Raw genomic sequence first — 16,380 nt, 5'->3', positions numbered from 1 at the left:
AGATGGAAAAGACAAACATACTAAGGGTACAGAAATGCCCGGAGGGTCATTGCAGATGAATGTATCTGTATTTTAGTAAGATGCATTTCAATGACATGTGAACTCTTGTATACAACTCTTTGCAACCGCTTTGGCAAATTTCCGACAGAATGTCCGTGAGGTCATTGTGTTCCATTGGTTGATCATGGATTTCAGCTCGTACTGCAGATGATCCACATGAAACAACGCAGTGTCAATTGCAGCCTGAGCTATACCAAGCTTCGCAAAGTCCGCTTGGCTCGTCTCCCAAAGTTTGACCCAAATTAAGGTCAAATTTACATCGAGATCTAAGAACCACTCCCTCGGGACACTATCATCCGGGTCTGACAAATGCAGCCTCGTCACTGCTACAAGGGCCGGTATTTCATTGATGTAGTCGTACCCTCTGGGAGATTTCACGTACTCCCATGTTTGTGCGATCAATCGCCGCCACCACTCCTGGGAAGGACCGACAGGAAGTTCCTTGCCCGAAGAGTTGATGCGCCCTAAGATCACAACAAGGTAGAATTGGACATCCAAAGAATAACCGGTTCTGGTAGCTAGAGAAATACACTGATTGAGATGACGATCACGGTCCAGATGTTCATACCATTCGTGGTCCTTTGTCAGGGCATAGATGAGGCGGATGTAACAAGAGTCTCGATAAGAGTGGAAGGTGGCGTCGGGTCTAGTGACGTTGATTGTCTGGTTGGTTGAAGATATAACACTCCAAACAGCGCAAGAAAGCGCATTCAGGAGTTGTGCGTCGACACCCCGTGGCATTGAGTCACTGGTTATAGAAGCTAGTTCCTGTCCAGCTTCACAAACAGCTCTAAGCGCGGTAAGCCGGAGTCGGGAAGGTCTGTTATGGTCCATACATCGGTTAAGTAACATGATGTAGCGTCGTGGGTCGGTCCCGAGTCCTGGCATGGCGCTCAGCGCAAGCAAAGCATGACCATATGATTCATCGTATATCTGCTGCTTCTGCTGCTTTTCCTGCTTTTCAAGATACACCACATAATTGATGAGCCAATTAAATTCTTCACAGCTAGGCTCAGCCCTGTTGCTGAACCACCGCAGGTCACCAAGCCAAATCAAGTCTTCATCGTCCGGACGTGAAAGTCGGTCGTCCAGTCCATGGACAACCATTTCTCTCAAAGCAGTGCAGGTATCCGCCTGATACTTCAGTTCATCCTGAGTGGACCTGAATATACCAGAATACTGATCGCTGGCATCACGTCCAGCTATGAATGCATCGTGAATCAAATAACTTCGTATTCCCGGGAATTTATCATTCCAACGAAACACCAGGAATTCCTTGTTGATTTTAACCGACTGGATGCAAAGATGCCCCATGGCTTTGACAAACTTGATATATTGCTCTTCCGTGTACTCGTATGCCTCGACAATACCACGTAAACCTGCGAAAGCTGCTGATGCATCAAGGCCCGGGGGCCATTGCGGCAAGGAGGCTGCCATTGCAGCCGCGATCTTGATAATTTTAGGGTCTGGTGATGTCTCCAGTATCCAGCGAATGGCGGACAAATGGGCGAACATGTCACGAGTTGATCTGAGTTTCTTTGGGAGAATTTTTTGACAGATGACTGCCAATAGTTCTGAGACTGGTGTCCAGAAAGGACTGTTTGGACACAACACCGACACAAGAGTAGTGCCCACAAAGCACAGGATACCGAAAGCTGTGGTGGAGATGATGATGCTAGATATCGTGGTTTGCCGGGTCCACATGTTGGCGCTGAGCGAGAGGCTGAAAAGCAGGAGCGAGATCTGGAGCAGTATCAGGAATGCCCACAAGACGGTCTGCAGGCAAAAATATTCTACTCCATCTAGCTTCATCTGCCTCTCTATGCCGCGCTGTTCGAGAGTCCCTCGTCCTCGAGCTGCCTTGTACGAGTTAAGCCATTGCTTTCCCAAGACGGCCCCGAACGCGGCCAAGATACTAAATGCGAGGCTAGCATAGGCGAGCATTTGCATCCAGACCATCAAAGAGGAATACCCCATAGATGAAGAAAGATCACTGATGTCAACGGAATTTGGGCCGTTAACATTTATCCGGATCAGTTGCAGGAGGAGGTCATTGGTAGTTTCTCCTGGATCAGGCTGCATCCCAACGATGAAGGTGGAGTTAACAGCTGAGAATAGACCAGCCTAATATGCCTGTAAGATTTGCATTGAGAGACGTAGAAAGAAACGCACAAAAGTCAGAATAATGCCCATATCATCATTAGCCCGCCCGAGAAAGTCGTGGTCATACTCAGCCGAAACTTTTTTGTATGCCTCCCAAAACTTTAAGTTGTCATCTTCTCCACACTCTTGTGCAATAGTGGATCCTTTGAGGACATTCAAGATCTGCTCCAGGCTGTTTGCCCTTTGATACCGCACTGTTAGACATAGGTTGTATCCATGGTGAATGGTGACACTCACATATTCTTAACAAGGCTGGCCTCGATGGACACCGCAGGATTCTCCTTCGCAATATTCAGCTTGATCGCATTGTCCGAGGCCTCCTCCGAGGTGTTTGACCTTTGAAACAATTTAATTAGACCCAAGTATACCGTACTGTTTGGTTGATATTTACATATTCTCAGCTATGTCTCCTCGATCCTTGTATGCATTATTCGGCTTGAGTTCATCCCGGATCTGCTCCAGGGTGCTTGTCCTATGAGACAATAGAGTCAGACGTCAATTATACCATGCTAATTGGTCGACATTCACATATTCGTAACAAGGTCGACCTCGATCGTATTCCTGAGTGATCATGGGTGTTATTTATGGGTAACTGAGTCTAGCTCACTACTTACTGGTTGGTCAGGAGGTCGGTACCGACAAGTGTGGGACTGGGTCATGATGGTGCGCTTGCCATGGTTTTGAGAGAGAGGGGGGAGATGGGAAAGTAGGGAGGGAAAAATGGGGAACATATAGTTGGCACCTTGCACAAAAAGCATGTTCTGATCTGACGCTAAAGCCCTGTAGCCGATTGCCCCGGAACACGATGAGTGCAGAATCAAGTCCTGGAGGCAACGTTTTGTCGAGACGCTCATCTTGAGGGATGAGTTTACTTGGTTAAAGACCGTTAGTTAGGTACTTCGGAAGTATATGACTTACTTAGTCGTTCTGCTGGCGTCAACTTTAACACAGAAGCATGGCTGCATATACATGATCGATCGTGTCCTTACTAGTAGTGTTGTGCGGGCTGGGCTTGGGCCTGTGGCCCAGGGCTGGGCCTGGGCTTGAGCGGGTATGGGCTTCCTAACATTTTGGCCCAGCCCTGACATCGGGCTTGGGCTTGGGCTGGGCTGGGCTTGGGCTGAAGCCCGGGCCTGAAATTGTAAAATAAGTGAACATGTCCTACAGTACAGATAGCATTGTGTGACAATGAAACATGGACTCGTAACATCATTCTAGACTCCCAGTCATACCATACTATCTTCACCAGAGTTCTCTGTACACCCATCAAGTAATTCATCCTCCTCATCTGCAGGATCTTCAGCCGATGTCCTTAAAAAGTTGTTTCCGTTGTGCTGATGATCGTTCCTGTTCATTCAGTTTAGTTAGTAGTTATGAATCAATCAAATTATATATACCTTCACAGAGATTGCTCAAATGAGCCCAACTTCGTCTCGATCACGCCCCATAGTACTCGGCACATGCTCTTCGGGGCTTGCAGGGTTATAGTATTTTGATTTCGTATGAGTCTTGATGAGTGCCTGTGTTGCGAGATTGATAACGTGGGCAAGACACCTGGGCAAAGCATCAAACTAATACACCCTAGATTAATTGATGAACTACATACCGGATGCGGCGTCCCTTCGCATCAAATTCCTTCCCCGTCTTCTTCATAATCTGTTCCGAGAATTCATCCATCATTGAGTCGTTATTTGTTGCGTTATCGCAGGTAATGTGTCCAATCTAAACATGATATGAGAACATGAGGACTCTCAACAGAATTAAACCCTACCTTGTGTGAGATGTCGAGTCGATCAACAATCTTGAAAAGGACCTGACCGAGGCATTGTCCGTTATGGGAGTTATTGAGGACTGTAAAGCCGAATAGTGCACTTTCAAGCTCCCATACGCCGGGTGATAGCTCTTCGATCCAGTGGCCAGAGATGGCAAAGTACCCATCAATATTGGAGGCTTGCCACGTGTCGCACGTATTGCTAACCTCGCCTTTCACAGCGTTACTCTGGAAATAGTGATCACAATGTATATATATATTAAATAAAAGCATGAAGCCTACATTCAGCCGTTCACGAAGGTGTTTCATCTGTTTTTGAAACATAGCAATGATCTCGGCCCGCGTTACTTTACGATCTGGAATTTTGACGCCATTTGTGGCCCTCGAGGCCACGTCAACCAATTTATGGAAGTTAGGATGGTCGAGTGCTTGTATTGGCTAATTGCTGTGGCTCAGACAACATGTTCGAAGTATGCATAAGTTAAATGACGGACCTGATCCGTGGCAATGAGCCACTCAGTTGCTGCCTCTCGGAACAGCTTATCGGAGTATGGCAAGATACGTTCAGCTTTCGGACGCTCATGTAGATGGTTGTCGAGACCAGTTTGACTTGCACTGGCCTTTAGCGTGTCATTTCTGCGCTTAGCAACGGCTTTCAGAAGCATTGAATCAAATGAATTTTCGCCCGCCCATTTGTTATATGTAAGCTAGAATGTACATTGAGCAATTTTACACACTCAAATATACTACGCACCTCGTGATCCTTTTCGAGGTGACGGCGACAGGTTGATAAGTCCTTCACAAATCGTTTACGCGGACCTTTTTGGCTAGTATGGGTGGTGGTGTATCAGTAGTGACACGATGCTACCATCAAAGTTGATTCAGACTTACGAGCATAGCTTACAGTCACGGTAAGTGCGAGGCTTTCCATCAATACCATTTTCAGAGTACTTGGCACTGAAAAATTTATCAACATCTTGACCTCTATTCTCGTGCCTTGGCTTGTCATTGCCATTTGAAAGGCTCGCGACGTCGATATCAGCAAGGAAGCCACTGTCATCAACTGCATCTGCATATTTTTTGGTTGCATGAGTGAGTTACAGTAATGAGGTTTGAAATCGCACCTTTGTTTTTCTTCTTTGGTGCCTTTGTAGTGGTAGACAATGAAGGACCGCCAGAGCCAGTGTGTTCCGAGTCTGATTCAGACAAGATGGTAGTACTAGCTGCATTTCGAGACTTCTTCTCTGCACAAAGTGAGGTTGAGTGACATACATGGATAAGTATTTGTAAACCAACATACTCTTTGGCCTTTTCGGAGCCATCGAGCTGTCATTGTCGTCTTCACCACTGGAAGAGTGGTAGCTCAAATCGGCCTCAGATACATCTCGAGATCTTTTGATGCCAGGTGGTAGAACGTGAGAAGTTTCTGCCGCTGCGGGAGGTAGTGGTAGACATTGCTGGTATTGCTCAGATGCACGCTTGGCATCCTCGGCTCGTTTGAAGGCAACAGCTTCAGAGTGTGCACTGATTTCGGGAGTAGCAGTGTTAGACGCATCGGTTAATTTCTTCGAGGGAGCAGGTGCGCGTTTAGAACGCAATGGTGGCTCTTGGTCAGTTTGATTTGTTGCCGGCATATTTCTGACTGCAATGGGTTTGTATGGTCCGAGTCAATGGAAGGTTTCTGCATTTGAAATACGTATATTAACTGTATAGATGCTGTCGCAATACTGTCGGCACGAACCGAGAAAGTAAGTTACAGGCCCGGGCCTGAGCCCTGGGTATGGGCCTGCAGATGTTGTGGGCCCAGCCCATGGCCCTCGTCAGCCCACTCATAGGGCTGGGCTGGGCTGGGCTTCTATAGGGCTGGGCCGTGTGGGCCTGCGGGCCTGAGCCCTGGCCCTGCACATCACTACTTACTAGCGGTGCTAGCTGTGACAGTGATAGTTTATTAGTAAGCGTCACGATGTGACTTTAATGTCTCCGACATAGTGCGGGGATAGCGGCTTGATAAACGTCTGGTTCAAACTCTCACTGGTAGGTGTAGCATGCCATACCAAACTGTCAAATACCATGCAGAAATTTGGCAAACTGAAGGAGCCTAGGTAATACTGTCAGTAATTATCCTCCAAGTTCACATGGTTAGCTAGCTTCATGAAGTAATATTAATCATGACGCCATATTATCCAGTCCACGACCGTATGAATATATATCCGAATCTCCGAGTCCTAAACCCAAGTTGCAGCTAGACTCGTGGTCTAAGTTGCAGCGTTCCCAGTTCAGATTACCCATCACTCCTATCTACAGACGGAGTCTTGCTGTCACAAAAGTACTTGTAGATCTGATATGGAACAAGAACGAGGTGGTGGCCATGTTCTGGACGCCTTCAGGTAGAAATTAAATGTAGAATTGAGGGTGATAGCCACATCTTTTAGGGTGTCCTTCAGGGTGCTCACATTGTTACCTGTCGGATCCAGCTGACAACCTTGCCGTACTGACGCTCTCCCGAAAAGCAAAGCTACCATTAGCAACAATGACATCCTATACTCTTTGGAGATGAGTGTGACAAATGAAGAGGCTCAGGCTAGGAACAGGAAAGGGATTGGGTAGGGTAACAGTCAGGAAAATGTACGTCGAACTGTGAATAAGAGATAACAACTCAGTCTTGGATCAAAAGACTGAGGGAGATTATTTGACGGGGAGAGGAATTAATACACTGATTGAGACGGAGAATCAAAAGCAAACGTGTACGAGGCGTGTAATGAGTAGTGATTGCGTATGTGAAAGAGAAAGATGAGTACGTACGAAAATGATGTCGAGAGAATAATGAGTAGTTCATGAGTTGTCAACACTTTGACTGGAGTCTGCAGCGTCATATGGCAAGAGGAGATACTAACCCAGATGGGGGGATGCATCGGGGATGAATCCATCAATATTATGGCCGTCGAAGGAACTCTTCTCTTGATTACCATCTTGCACCAACTTGCGCCCAGATAAAATCTTAGCCCCGCTGAGCTGAGCGCTTCAGGTTTTTTGGATGGGCATTGCACTGCAACCGTAACACTACACCAGCTGATTAATGGAACAAGGTGAGGACTGTCGGAAAAGCTTTTGGACTCTGGAAGCTTCTCGTCGGTCCTAGTTGAAGGTAGTTAGGTTGACCTTCGAACTGGAAAGAAGGTTTTGATGTGACAGTGATTGATCATGTGCGTGACAAGTATGACGGTGTTGAAAGTGCGGACAATGACTAACTATAGGCCGATATCTCTAAAACCAACGCGGGCATAGCTAGATAAATGTCTTGTTCAAGCACCCACTGGTAGGGTGTGGGATGCTGTACAAAGCTGCCAAATACCACGCAGAAATGTGGGGCACTGGACGAGCTATACGTGCAAAGAGCCCAGGTACCAGTAGTAAGCCTTACTAAGGCTACGCTCAGCAGCGTGCAGGCCTCAGCGGCTAGGATACTAGGGTGACTAAGTCTTCATGGTGTAATCATGACGCCATTCATACAGTTCACGACCATAAATATCAGGGAGTTGGGTGTGACCCAACTCACCAACTTAGAGCTCAACCATCATGTCCACATCCGAGAAGACGCACATTTTCATAACAGGTGTTACTGGTGAGTCCTCCTCGACTATAACTTAACTAGACCCTGACCGTCAAATGCAGGTTACATTGGCGGATCTGTTTTGTCCGCATTGTTGTCCCACCCTAGGGCGAAATCATTTCAGATAACTGTTCTCACTCGCTCCCCCGAAAAGGTCGTGCCGCTCAATAGCCTTGGAGTCGTAGCTATCGTCGGCTCGAACCAAGATCTTGACAAGCTGACAGAATATGCCAGGAACTCTGACGTGGTCTTTGCCTGTGTCCGTTTCGAGTCTAAACTGCCGAGTTGAACATATAGCTAATTACCCCTATATAGGCTGACTCCGATGACCTTCAGGCAGCCAAAGCAATCCTGTTAGGATTGAAAAAGAGATACGACGAAACTGGCAAGGTCCCTATTCTCATCCACACCGTGTGTATTTTCCTTGCCCTTCACCCGCAATGCATGTTAAACTTCGTCAGTCTGGAACCGGTGTTCTTGCAGACAATGCCGCAGGAGATTATGCTACTAATAAAGTCTATTCGGATCTTGACATCCCGTTGATCGAGACACTACCAAAGACGCAACCTCATCGTGAAGTTGACATCGAAGTCGTCGCTGCTGATGAAAAAGGTAATATCAATCCTTACCTTACTTGCTTATGTTTTATAAATGAATGCACGATACAGGTTACGTGCGGACATATATCGTTTTGCCTTCGACGATCTATGGAATCGCGAATACATCATTGGTCAAACTCGGCATTCAGAATCCGTACTCTATACAAATCCCTAGTCTCGTCAAAGCCAGCATTGACAGAAAACAGGGCGGAGTCGTCGGAAAAGGGTTGAATCTATGGCCTAACGTCCACATCAGTGACATAGCGACTTTGTACATCACCATTTTCGATGCTGCCATCAGAGGGCCAGGTGAAGCAGGTCATGGCCGTGAGGGTTTCTATTTTGGCGAAAATGGAGAGCATCGTGTGGGCAGGATCTCTGAAGTCCTCGCGGAGTTGTTGTTTGAGGCAAAGATGGGCAAAAGTCCTGAGCCTACGGTTTTCACAGAGGATGAGTTGCAGAAGTATTTCGGGGTATGTCTTCGGTCTCCTTTGTCTATGGATCACTGATAAACCAACAATTTGTAGGGCCCAGGGCTTGGATCGAACTCCCGTGCTCGGGCAGACCGATCTAAATCGATTGGCTGGAAGCCAGTACACACTGTCGATAGCCTTTGGGCGAGTCTCAAGCCAGAGATCGAGGCGATCGCAGAGATCCAAAACCACTAAGTTGCGAATCACAGAAATTCAGGCCTCAGGATTTGTATGGACGCAATTCTTACCACCAAGTAATAAGTCGTGTCCCTTGTACTTGTATAAATCTTTGTATGAATACGTGTTCAGGAATCACCGGATGACGTTGCAAATTATTCAGCTTGGTACGCGGAAGCAACAGATCAGTGTTTAGGCAACCACTCAACCTACATTCGAATGAATGCTAAAACAAGACGTAAGTATTTGCTTTGCGAGAACGTAGGTCGGCCATGACATGGCATGCGGTACTGATTCGTTGTTGGAAGTACCCACCCACCAATATTATTATTTACCGGAGCCAACACGCAAAATCAGTCAACAGATCTCCAACTCTAAATACTCGTCCATGATAAATGAATGATGATTTAGATATATAATACAACTGCAGCTACAAGGCTGCGCCAATCATGCAATAAGAGAGCGAATTACGCGCTGGTTATATCCTATCCATCATGCTTAAGCGGTAGCATTGTTAAAGATGAGCAAGTTCACTGTCTTCGGGGGCAGATCAGTAAGCATGTTCGATGATGCGAGCTTGCGAAGAGCTGTCTTGAGCTCCAAAGGGGAGATCAAGACTGGACCGCCAGGGATGGGCGCGTTGACAAACAACTGCGGTGATGGCATGAAGTCGGTCATCCAGCGCGGGAGGGCGGCATGGCATAGAGAGTAGAATGAGGAATAAGGGTGCTCGAGGTTGAGTGCAGGAGGTAAGATCGAGCTCAATGCAGGGTCGAAGGTGGCAGAGGGGTAAATCGACAAAAGGTATGCAAGCAGGCCAGCAGTGTGGGGAGAAGCCATCGAAGTACCAGAGAGGGTAGCAATAGCATCTCTGCTACCAATGTACGTGGATAGGATATTAAGACCTGTGCAATGTGTTCACAAGAAGCTGATCGCTCAATACATAGAGACACATACCAGGAGCGAAGATATCCACACACTCGCCGTGGTTGGAGAAGTATGCACGTTCATCGCCAAGCGTGGAAGCACCGACTGTGACGGCATTCTCGGCTGCTGCGGGTGAGTACTTGCAAGCGTCCTTGTTGTCGTTACCTGAGACTATGGTCAGACATGGTCTTAACAACTAACTCGGGTAATATACCGGCAGCAACGGCGAAATGAAGGCCAGCGTCAACAGCACGGTTGACAGCAAGGTCAAGAGAAGGAGACTTTCCACCACCAAGACTCATGTTTGCGACAGAACCTTTGTGCTTGGTCTTACCAGTGGCGGCAAATTCAGCGCGAGCAGCTGCGAACTTCTTTGCAGCTGACTGAGCTGCCCATGCAACTCCCGCGACAACATCGCTCATAGTGCCACTGCCATTGGAACCCAGCACCTTGACAGCGATGACGTTTGCCTTCTTGGCCACACCATACTTGCGGGAAGCAATGGTTCCAGCACAATGCGTACCATGGCCATTGCCGTCTTCATCAACATCATTGGTCGGAATGGTCTTGCCCCAGGAAGCACGACCCTCGAATTCGGAGTGAGCGACATTGATACCGGTGTCAACAACATAGACGTCGACACCGTCACCACCTTCCGAGTCATAGAGATACTTCGTGAAAGTGCTGAAGCCGAGTTTGTTACGGTGGCTGATACGGGCCAGACCCTTACATGTGGAGTCAATTTCACTGAAAGTTATGGGATTCAGCAGAAGAACTTACCCAAGGCGAGCCCTTCTGGGTACTGATATCCATGGTATGGACAATTTGGTCCTTCTCTACGAAGGAGACCTCAGGCATCCGCCGTACCTGTTCGATGACGTTCTCAGTGAACTCTCCACCGTAACCTTTGATGTGTCCGTCGTAAAAGTGACGGACGCCCTCCGCAAGCCCGTCACCAAGGAGGGAGTCAGAGGCATGAGCCATCTGGAGGAAGTTGTAGTGGTTCTGTACGACAGCCTGAGGAAGGTCATCACGAAGAACGACGATATACGAGTTGTTAACAGTTCCATATGGATGGTCAGAGGCAATTAACGGCGCAACCTTGAGTTGCGGCCGACTGGGAATGTTGTAAGGATTGGTAGAAAGTGGGGTTGCAAGCACCGCTGGGGCCAACGCCGCCGCTACTAATGACCAAGTTGCCAGACGATAAGACATGACGGGCGGAATGAGAACAGTTGTGAGGATGACGACCACCTACTTAAACAGTTGCGTGTCTCTATTTGGCAATGTTTGCATTGTGGCATAGCAGTGAGTCAGTTCTAGCTCTTTTTGGACAGGGCCAAGGCTCGACGAGTTCCGTGCGCCTTGCGGCCGCAACCAGTTAACCTCTCACTCTTATCTACTTCGAATTTCAAAGCTTCTGTGAAAGGCGAACTGCGTGCACGGATGCCCATACCTATTTATCTACGTTTCGTTAACGATACCTGATTGAAGTGGGTCTCCTTTGCTATCAATTCGGTCGGACGGTCCAGTTTGTTCGGCCAGTGTTCTGATACCGTTGGACCGGACATTGTTTTTGGAATTTTGGCGTGAGATACTTTTTTGTTTTTGGCTCGCCCAGGGTTGGCCTCTGAGAATTACATAAAACAAATAATTGCGGGGTGAAATTTGAAAATGATTCATCACTCACTGAAGAGTACGAGCTCTAACGCAACACTTAGCCTACCGGACTCTGCAAATACTGCGACGTTGACCAAATTCAAGCTGTGATTCTACATGGTATATATCCAGGTCGGGTGTAGGGTAAATGTCCAATGCAGGCGTGAATAACAAGACAATACATATATACGGCATAAAGTATGGCACGATATTTGCTCAAGATGTCATCGGTGTCATCACCTACCGCCATTGACGACATCTTGCAAGATGGGCCGGCCCTTGAGGATCCCCTCTTCAACTTTCGGAGTTTTTAATTTCTTCGAGAGCGGTTCATTGACACTAGCCACTGATTCATTCTCCTTGCTTCGCTTCGCAGGACTGCGAATACCACACCGTTCGCTCTGTAACGCCGGGTGCTTGACATCCGCATTGGGAGGCAGCGTCAACATCCAGCCCCGCTCGTCCATAAGCCTCAAGAATACCGACAAAAGCTCAGTCGAGTTCAAGGTCTTTCGGGAACCAATAATGATCAACTTTGATCGCGCACGTGTGAACGATACGTTGACTCGCCGCCAGTCCTTGAGCAAGTCTCCAATCTGCGCAAGGAGCGTTAGCGCGTGCTGCAATTGTATAGCTGCAACCGATAGAACATACCTGCCCCTGGTCGTTAGATCGGACCATGGAGATGATAATACAGTCCTTATCACGTCCTTGACTTCTGTCGGCTGTGAGGATCTCTATATCCTTCCTGTCTTGAAGAATGTGTGACAGAAGCTTTATCTGCTGGCGATAAAGAGACATAATTCCAATCTGGTCCTCCTGGACTCCCGATCTTAAGAACGCTTCAGTAATCTGGTACACAAGGTTGGCCTCGACATCATTTTGGACGAGGTCCCCAACTCTTGAATCACGCGCAGGCAAGCGGTCTGTGTCAACAAATACAACTTTAGAGCTAGTGGGAAATATGATAAGTCAACTTGCCGCACCACATGGTACTAACCGACCTTTCTGATAATAGATGCCGCAACCAGCAAGAATCCTCGCACAGGCATACTCCCAGATCCAGTGTACCAGTCATACACCCTTTAGGAAGAACGAGTGTGCTCTTGGCCACTTCCTCTGATCCACATCGCAGACGATCTCCGTATATGAGCTTGTTCGACAACTCCATAATGTCCTCGTTCATGCGATATTGATATGTTAGATCGATCACCGCATGTGGGTGCGCTTCAGAGAGACGGCGGAACAGAGACGTTTCCAGACCTCCTTTTCGTGCAGCAGGATTGCGAACCTGGACATACATAAAGGAGAGACCATGATGTATGACAAAAGAAACTCACTAGTGGGGGAAGCTGAAAATGATCTCCAACCAAAATGAATTTCTCGGCAAACCGAAGGGGACCCAGACATGTGGGCAGGGTAATCTGAGAAGCTTCGTCGACGATGCAAAAATCGAATGTCCTGCGAGAAAAGAGGGCACTGGTAGGAGATGAGAAATGAGCACAAGCAAAGACATCAACAAACAAACGTACTGATCAATTGTCAAGCATGTGGTAGCAACAACTGGTGGTGCAATGATCTGGTTCTCTAATTCCTCGACCGTTGTAGGCAACCTACGCTCAGCAAGCGTAAATCTCCGAGCGCCAGGATGCACCTAAACATCAAGTATGAGCCAGTCTATGAAGTGGTTTCGCTGAGACATACCTTATCTACATTGCCAATTCTTAATATGCCGAAGTCTGCATCCTGTAGCTTAAGCAATATCGTATCCACAGCCGAGTGAGTGTATGACGTCAAAAGGACTGTCTTCCCCATGGCCACGATAGTCCGGATTAGCGCAGTAATTATGGTTGTTTTGCCCGTACCAGGCATACCGAGGATGAGCGCGTAATCGCGTGCGCTCAAGGCCCGTTTCATCGCAGCAAGTTGACCAGGGTTCATACCTGAGCTTGTGCGGACATACTCCGGAATATGTTGCAGGTCGTCAGCGATAGTCTCCTCGTTATCGAATAAAGGGCGCCGTAGGTCCACGACAAGCTCCAGACGCCTGACATCCCCCTCCACATAGAATAGTTGGGCTAAATTATCCCTAATCCGCGCCATGCCGCCTGACATCTCGTCCTTGTCAACTCGGAAGAGTACAGCTATCCTCGCTCCTCGAAGCATCTCCAATCTGGTTTGTATCTTGTCCACACTCAACTCGTGATCTACACCCACGACCACGGTTTCTGGCGTGAGCTCCAGAATGAACCCTCGTGCAAGAGCAAGAAGATCAGGTTCAACGGAAATTGTGATAGCATCTCCACGGCTCATGTGGCCATTCAAGAACGAAGCGCCACGAACAGCAGAAGCTCGGACGAAGCAATAAGTGTACTGGTGAATCTTGCCATTGTTGGGAACCTTTCCCGGCTGGAAAGATGCGTCTATGACCATCGAGTTGAAACATCTGCCTTTGTCCTCGCGTTCTTGAGCGGTCATGCACCATAACTCCTTTCTGAACCGAGTGGCGTCCTGTTCCTCGAGCGAAATGAGCTCCTCCCATTGTTTAAAAAACGTAAGATGGGAAGGCTTCAAATGCGAGGTTTTGAGGTCGTACACGTCTGCGATTGGTGAAGACGTATCAACTACGTTCTCAACAGCCTGTAGCCATGACATTAGCAGAATTCATGGAGCAAGATGAAGATCAAACCTTGCGAAATAGCATACAAGTATCTAGCGCATAGCACTTCTTGCACATCCTTTCGTCGTCAATCGTAGGAGGAAGAAAAGGCTCTTCGAGGTCCTTTTCCTTACCATGTGTATTCCTGCGCATCATATATGATGCCATTTCGTTCCTTGCGCCTATCAGTGCTCGAAGCTCGTTGCGGCTTTGCGGGACACGGACGACCTCCTCGCTCTGGGTGTAGTACAGTAACCCACTCGGAACATCGACACCGTACCGTTCTGCTATCAGGAGGGTGTAAAGCATGGTCTGAGCGCGATGCTCCATCCCTGCTACAGTTTTACCAGTCTTAATCTCAAATGGCATCGTGTGTGTGCTCAGCAAAGATTCACTCTTAACACGCTTGTCGATCGTGCTCTCAGCAATGACCGCCTGGACGGTAGCATCGAGCTTGCCTTTAAGTCCATAGGTTGGAGACCAAATATCTTCTTCCACATCATGTAGTTGGGATATAGCAAGAAGGGAGCTTTGATTCGCAGCCGCGCGGGTGTTGGTGAGAACTGCATCAGCCTATAACATTGATTTCAGTGGTCGAGTATGCGCAGTTACTAGCAACGATCACCTTTGGCGTCTCAGCAATGTAGCGTTCAGAGAACATTCGAAGACCTCTTGAACGGGCCTTGACTTCACGTTTTGCGTCGTCGACACTCACGTTGATCTTGACAAGCTCCGCAAGTTTCTTATTGATGATCTCCTTAGTGTGTTCTTCAATAAAACGGTCGTCCCATCGTTGTTCAGCCATGCATATTTGCATAACCTCGTGAACCATGTTACCCCATACAAGCGCTGGGGTGAAATCTAAGCTCGAACGGACGAGCGCGGAGAGAAGTGGTTTTCGCCTGCACTGTGGCGCGTTAGAAAGCGCAGTAGCTGTGATTAAGATGTCTGGATGATTAATCAGAAAATTGATTTTAGATGTTATCTTAATTATTCCAAAGGAATCAAAGTCGCCAAGGACGTTGATGGTATTTCCTGGGCCACGTTAGTATAGAAACAAAATATATAAGGGTAGTTTACCTTTGCGAATATCTGCGTCTACCCAGTCGTCGCAGAGAATCACTGTTCGGGAATCTCTACTTGACTGGACACGCACAGAAAGAACCTGTAATTCTCTCATGACATAGTGCAACACATGCAGCTTAAAATTCCAAACCTTTTGAATCGTTGCTGACCTGTCAACTCGAACGTCATCAACCACACATCGAGTGCACGTCTCTTTGGCGTGCCGCTTTGCAGGCATTGCTACCGTCTGCGAAGCTTCAATAGGAGTACTGTGGTCAGTAAAATGCTGAACTCACCCCGGACTTCGCCTTAGGCTTCTTCGGAGTAATAAAGTCATCCTCCATGTCTGCCCAGTCCCAATTTTCAGCACCTTCAAGAAGCGCGTTTACATCCAGAGCAGTAGCAGACAAAGATGCGGATCTCCTTGCAACAGAAGAACGCTTGACAGAAGGTGGCTGGTGACCTGGTGTTTTCTTCTACCGAGTCAGAACAATAAGGACATTCGAGTAAAAACTCACCTTCATTGGCGTCTTCCCACTGTTAGATTTCTTTGGTGTAAGAAAGTCTGCTTCCATATCATTCCAGTCCCAATTTTCTGCGCCATCAAGAAGCATAGAAATGTCGAGGTTATTACTGTGAGAGCCAGGACGGCTGCCCGTATGTTTAGAAGGCGTTTGTGGAGCAATGGAAGAGCAAGAAGCTGTTCGTTTGAGCTTTGGTGGGTGTTCTGGTTGGCATGTTGAGTCAAGACCTGAAAGCAAGTTCTTCATGAAAGCATCTTCGTCAGGAATGTTTGGTATCGCTTGGGGCATGACAGATTAGAAAGATATGAAGTTTCAGAACACGGTGAGTCCTTCGACAATTAAGCACTGTACGCGCGGTAACGTGATTACATCCGAATGCGCGACGCGTTTGTTGCCATCTATTTGTGGTTGTCGCGAGTTTGAACTCCGCGAATACTTCTTGGCAGTCAACTTGATTTGTCTCGCAACTGAACGACTTACAGGCGCCTGCTTCGATGAGAATCAAGAAGAATCAAAGTGCCAGAGGCAATATTCCCGCAGGCTTATCACCAAGCACTGTCGTACCACGTGTACCTTTATCTGGCCTCCCAATTCAATATTCAGCGTCGGACAGGAACGTAACTTTGGCAAGTACTTAGTACTGCTAACGACCTTTGGCATGGCATTGAGCTTTACCTAACTTGCAGAAGCCCA

At 47.7% G+C, this 16,380-nt stretch overlaps 5 protein-coding genes across 5 annotated transcripts; 1 reads left to right on the top strand and 4 right to left on the bottom strand.

The window, feature by feature from the left end:
* Positions 1-1,935: 1,935 nt before the first annotated feature.
* On the bottom strand, positions 1,936-2,340 carry F5147DRAFT_538692 (uncharacterized protein; the record flags this gene model as incomplete). Its single annotated transcript, XM_041430201.1, has 2 exons — positions 1,936-2,184; positions 2,233-2,340. Coding segments are annotated over 2 exons (357 nt in total), but the record flags the coding sequence as incomplete, so codon positions are not given.
* Positions 2,341-4,267: 1,927 nt separating this feature from the next.
* On the bottom strand, positions 4,268-4,796 carry F5147DRAFT_557572 (uncharacterized protein; the record flags this gene model as incomplete). The annotated part of the gene is made up of 3 exons (XM_041430531.1): positions 4,268-4,432; positions 4,489-4,701; positions 4,749-4,796. Coding segments are annotated over 3 exons (426 nt in total), but the record flags the coding sequence as incomplete, so codon positions are not given.
* Positions 4,797-7,557: 2,761 nt separating this feature from the next.
* On the top strand, positions 7,558-8,997 carry F5147DRAFT_714041 (uncharacterized protein). Its single transcript, XM_041438448.1, has 6 exons — positions 7,558-7,616; positions 7,667-7,863; positions 7,920-8,015; positions 8,066-8,216; positions 8,273-8,676; positions 8,731-8,997. The coding sequence occupies exons 1-6, from the start codon at positions 7,571-7,573 to the stop codon at positions 8,869-8,871; spliced, it is 1,035 nt and encodes a 344-aa protein (XP_041288923.1). The 5' UTR covers positions 7,558-7,570; the 3' UTR covers positions 8,872-8,997.
* Positions 8,998-9,127: 130 nt separating this feature from the next.
* Positions 9,128-11,033, bottom strand: F5147DRAFT_714036 (peptidase S8/S53 domain-containing protein). The gene is made up of 4 exons (XM_041438447.1): positions 10,561-11,033; positions 9,995-10,505; positions 9,811-9,945; positions 9,128-9,758 (listed from the first exon to the last, which is right to left on the bottom strand). Exons 1-4 carry the CDS (start codon positions 10,993-10,995, stop codon positions 9,352-9,354), a joined length of 1,488 nt encoding a protein of 495 aa, XP_041288922.1. The 5' UTR covers positions 10,996-11,033; the 3' UTR covers positions 9,128-9,351.
* A 642-nt stretch (positions 11,034-11,675) lies between these two features.
* F5147DRAFT_747377 (Dna2-domain-containing protein) lies at positions 11,676-15,975 on the bottom strand (the record flags this gene model as incomplete). The annotated part of the gene is made up of 11 exons (XM_041439942.1): positions 11,676-12,035; positions 12,094-12,391; positions 12,444-12,730; positions 12,968-13,093; positions 13,144-14,079; positions 14,129-14,671; positions 14,724-15,133; positions 15,179-15,273; positions 15,334-15,410; positions 15,460-15,618; positions 15,682-15,975. 11 exons carry the CDS (start codon positions 15,973-15,975, stop codon positions 11,676-11,678), a joined length of 3,585 nt encoding a protein of 1,194 aa, XP_041288921.1.
* Positions 15,976-16,380: the final 405 nt, after the last annotated feature.

Source organism: Suillus discolor, assembly GCF_016758755.1.
Source record: "Suillus discolor strain FC423 chromosome Unknown F5147scaffold_61, whole genome shotgun sequence".
Taxonomy (NCBI): Eukaryota; Fungi; Basidiomycota; class Agaricomycetes; order Boletales; family Suillaceae; genus Suillus; species Suillus discolor.
The sequence above is the reverse complement of the archived record's forward strand: the minus strand, read 5'-3'. Positions and strand labels throughout refer to the sequence as shown.

Coding starts and splice junctions, on each gene's coding strand:
- F5147DRAFT_714041 (XM_041438448.1), top strand. CDS start 7,571: ATGTCCACATCCGAGAAGACGCACATTTTCATAACAGGTGTTACTG. Junction 7,617..7,666: donor TTTCATAACAGGTGTTACTG/GTGAGTCCTCCT, acceptor CGTCAAATGCAG/GTTACATTGGCGGATCTGTT. Junction 7,864..7,919: donor CTGACGTGGTCTTTGCCTGT/GTCCGTTTCGAG, acceptor ACCCCTATATAG/GCTGACTCCGATGACCTTCA.
- F5147DRAFT_714036 (XM_041438447.1), bottom strand. CDS start 10,995: ATGTCTTATCGTCTGGCAACTTGGTCATTAGTAGCGGCGGCGTTGGCC. Junction 10,506..10,560: donor CCCAGAAGGGCTCGCCTTGG/GTAAGTTCTTCT, acceptor TCCACATGTAAG/GGTCTGGCCCGTATCAGCCA. Junction 9,759..9,810: donor TGTGGATATCTTCGCTCCTG/GTATGTGTCTCT, acceptor CACATTGCACAG/GTCTTAATATCCTATCCACG.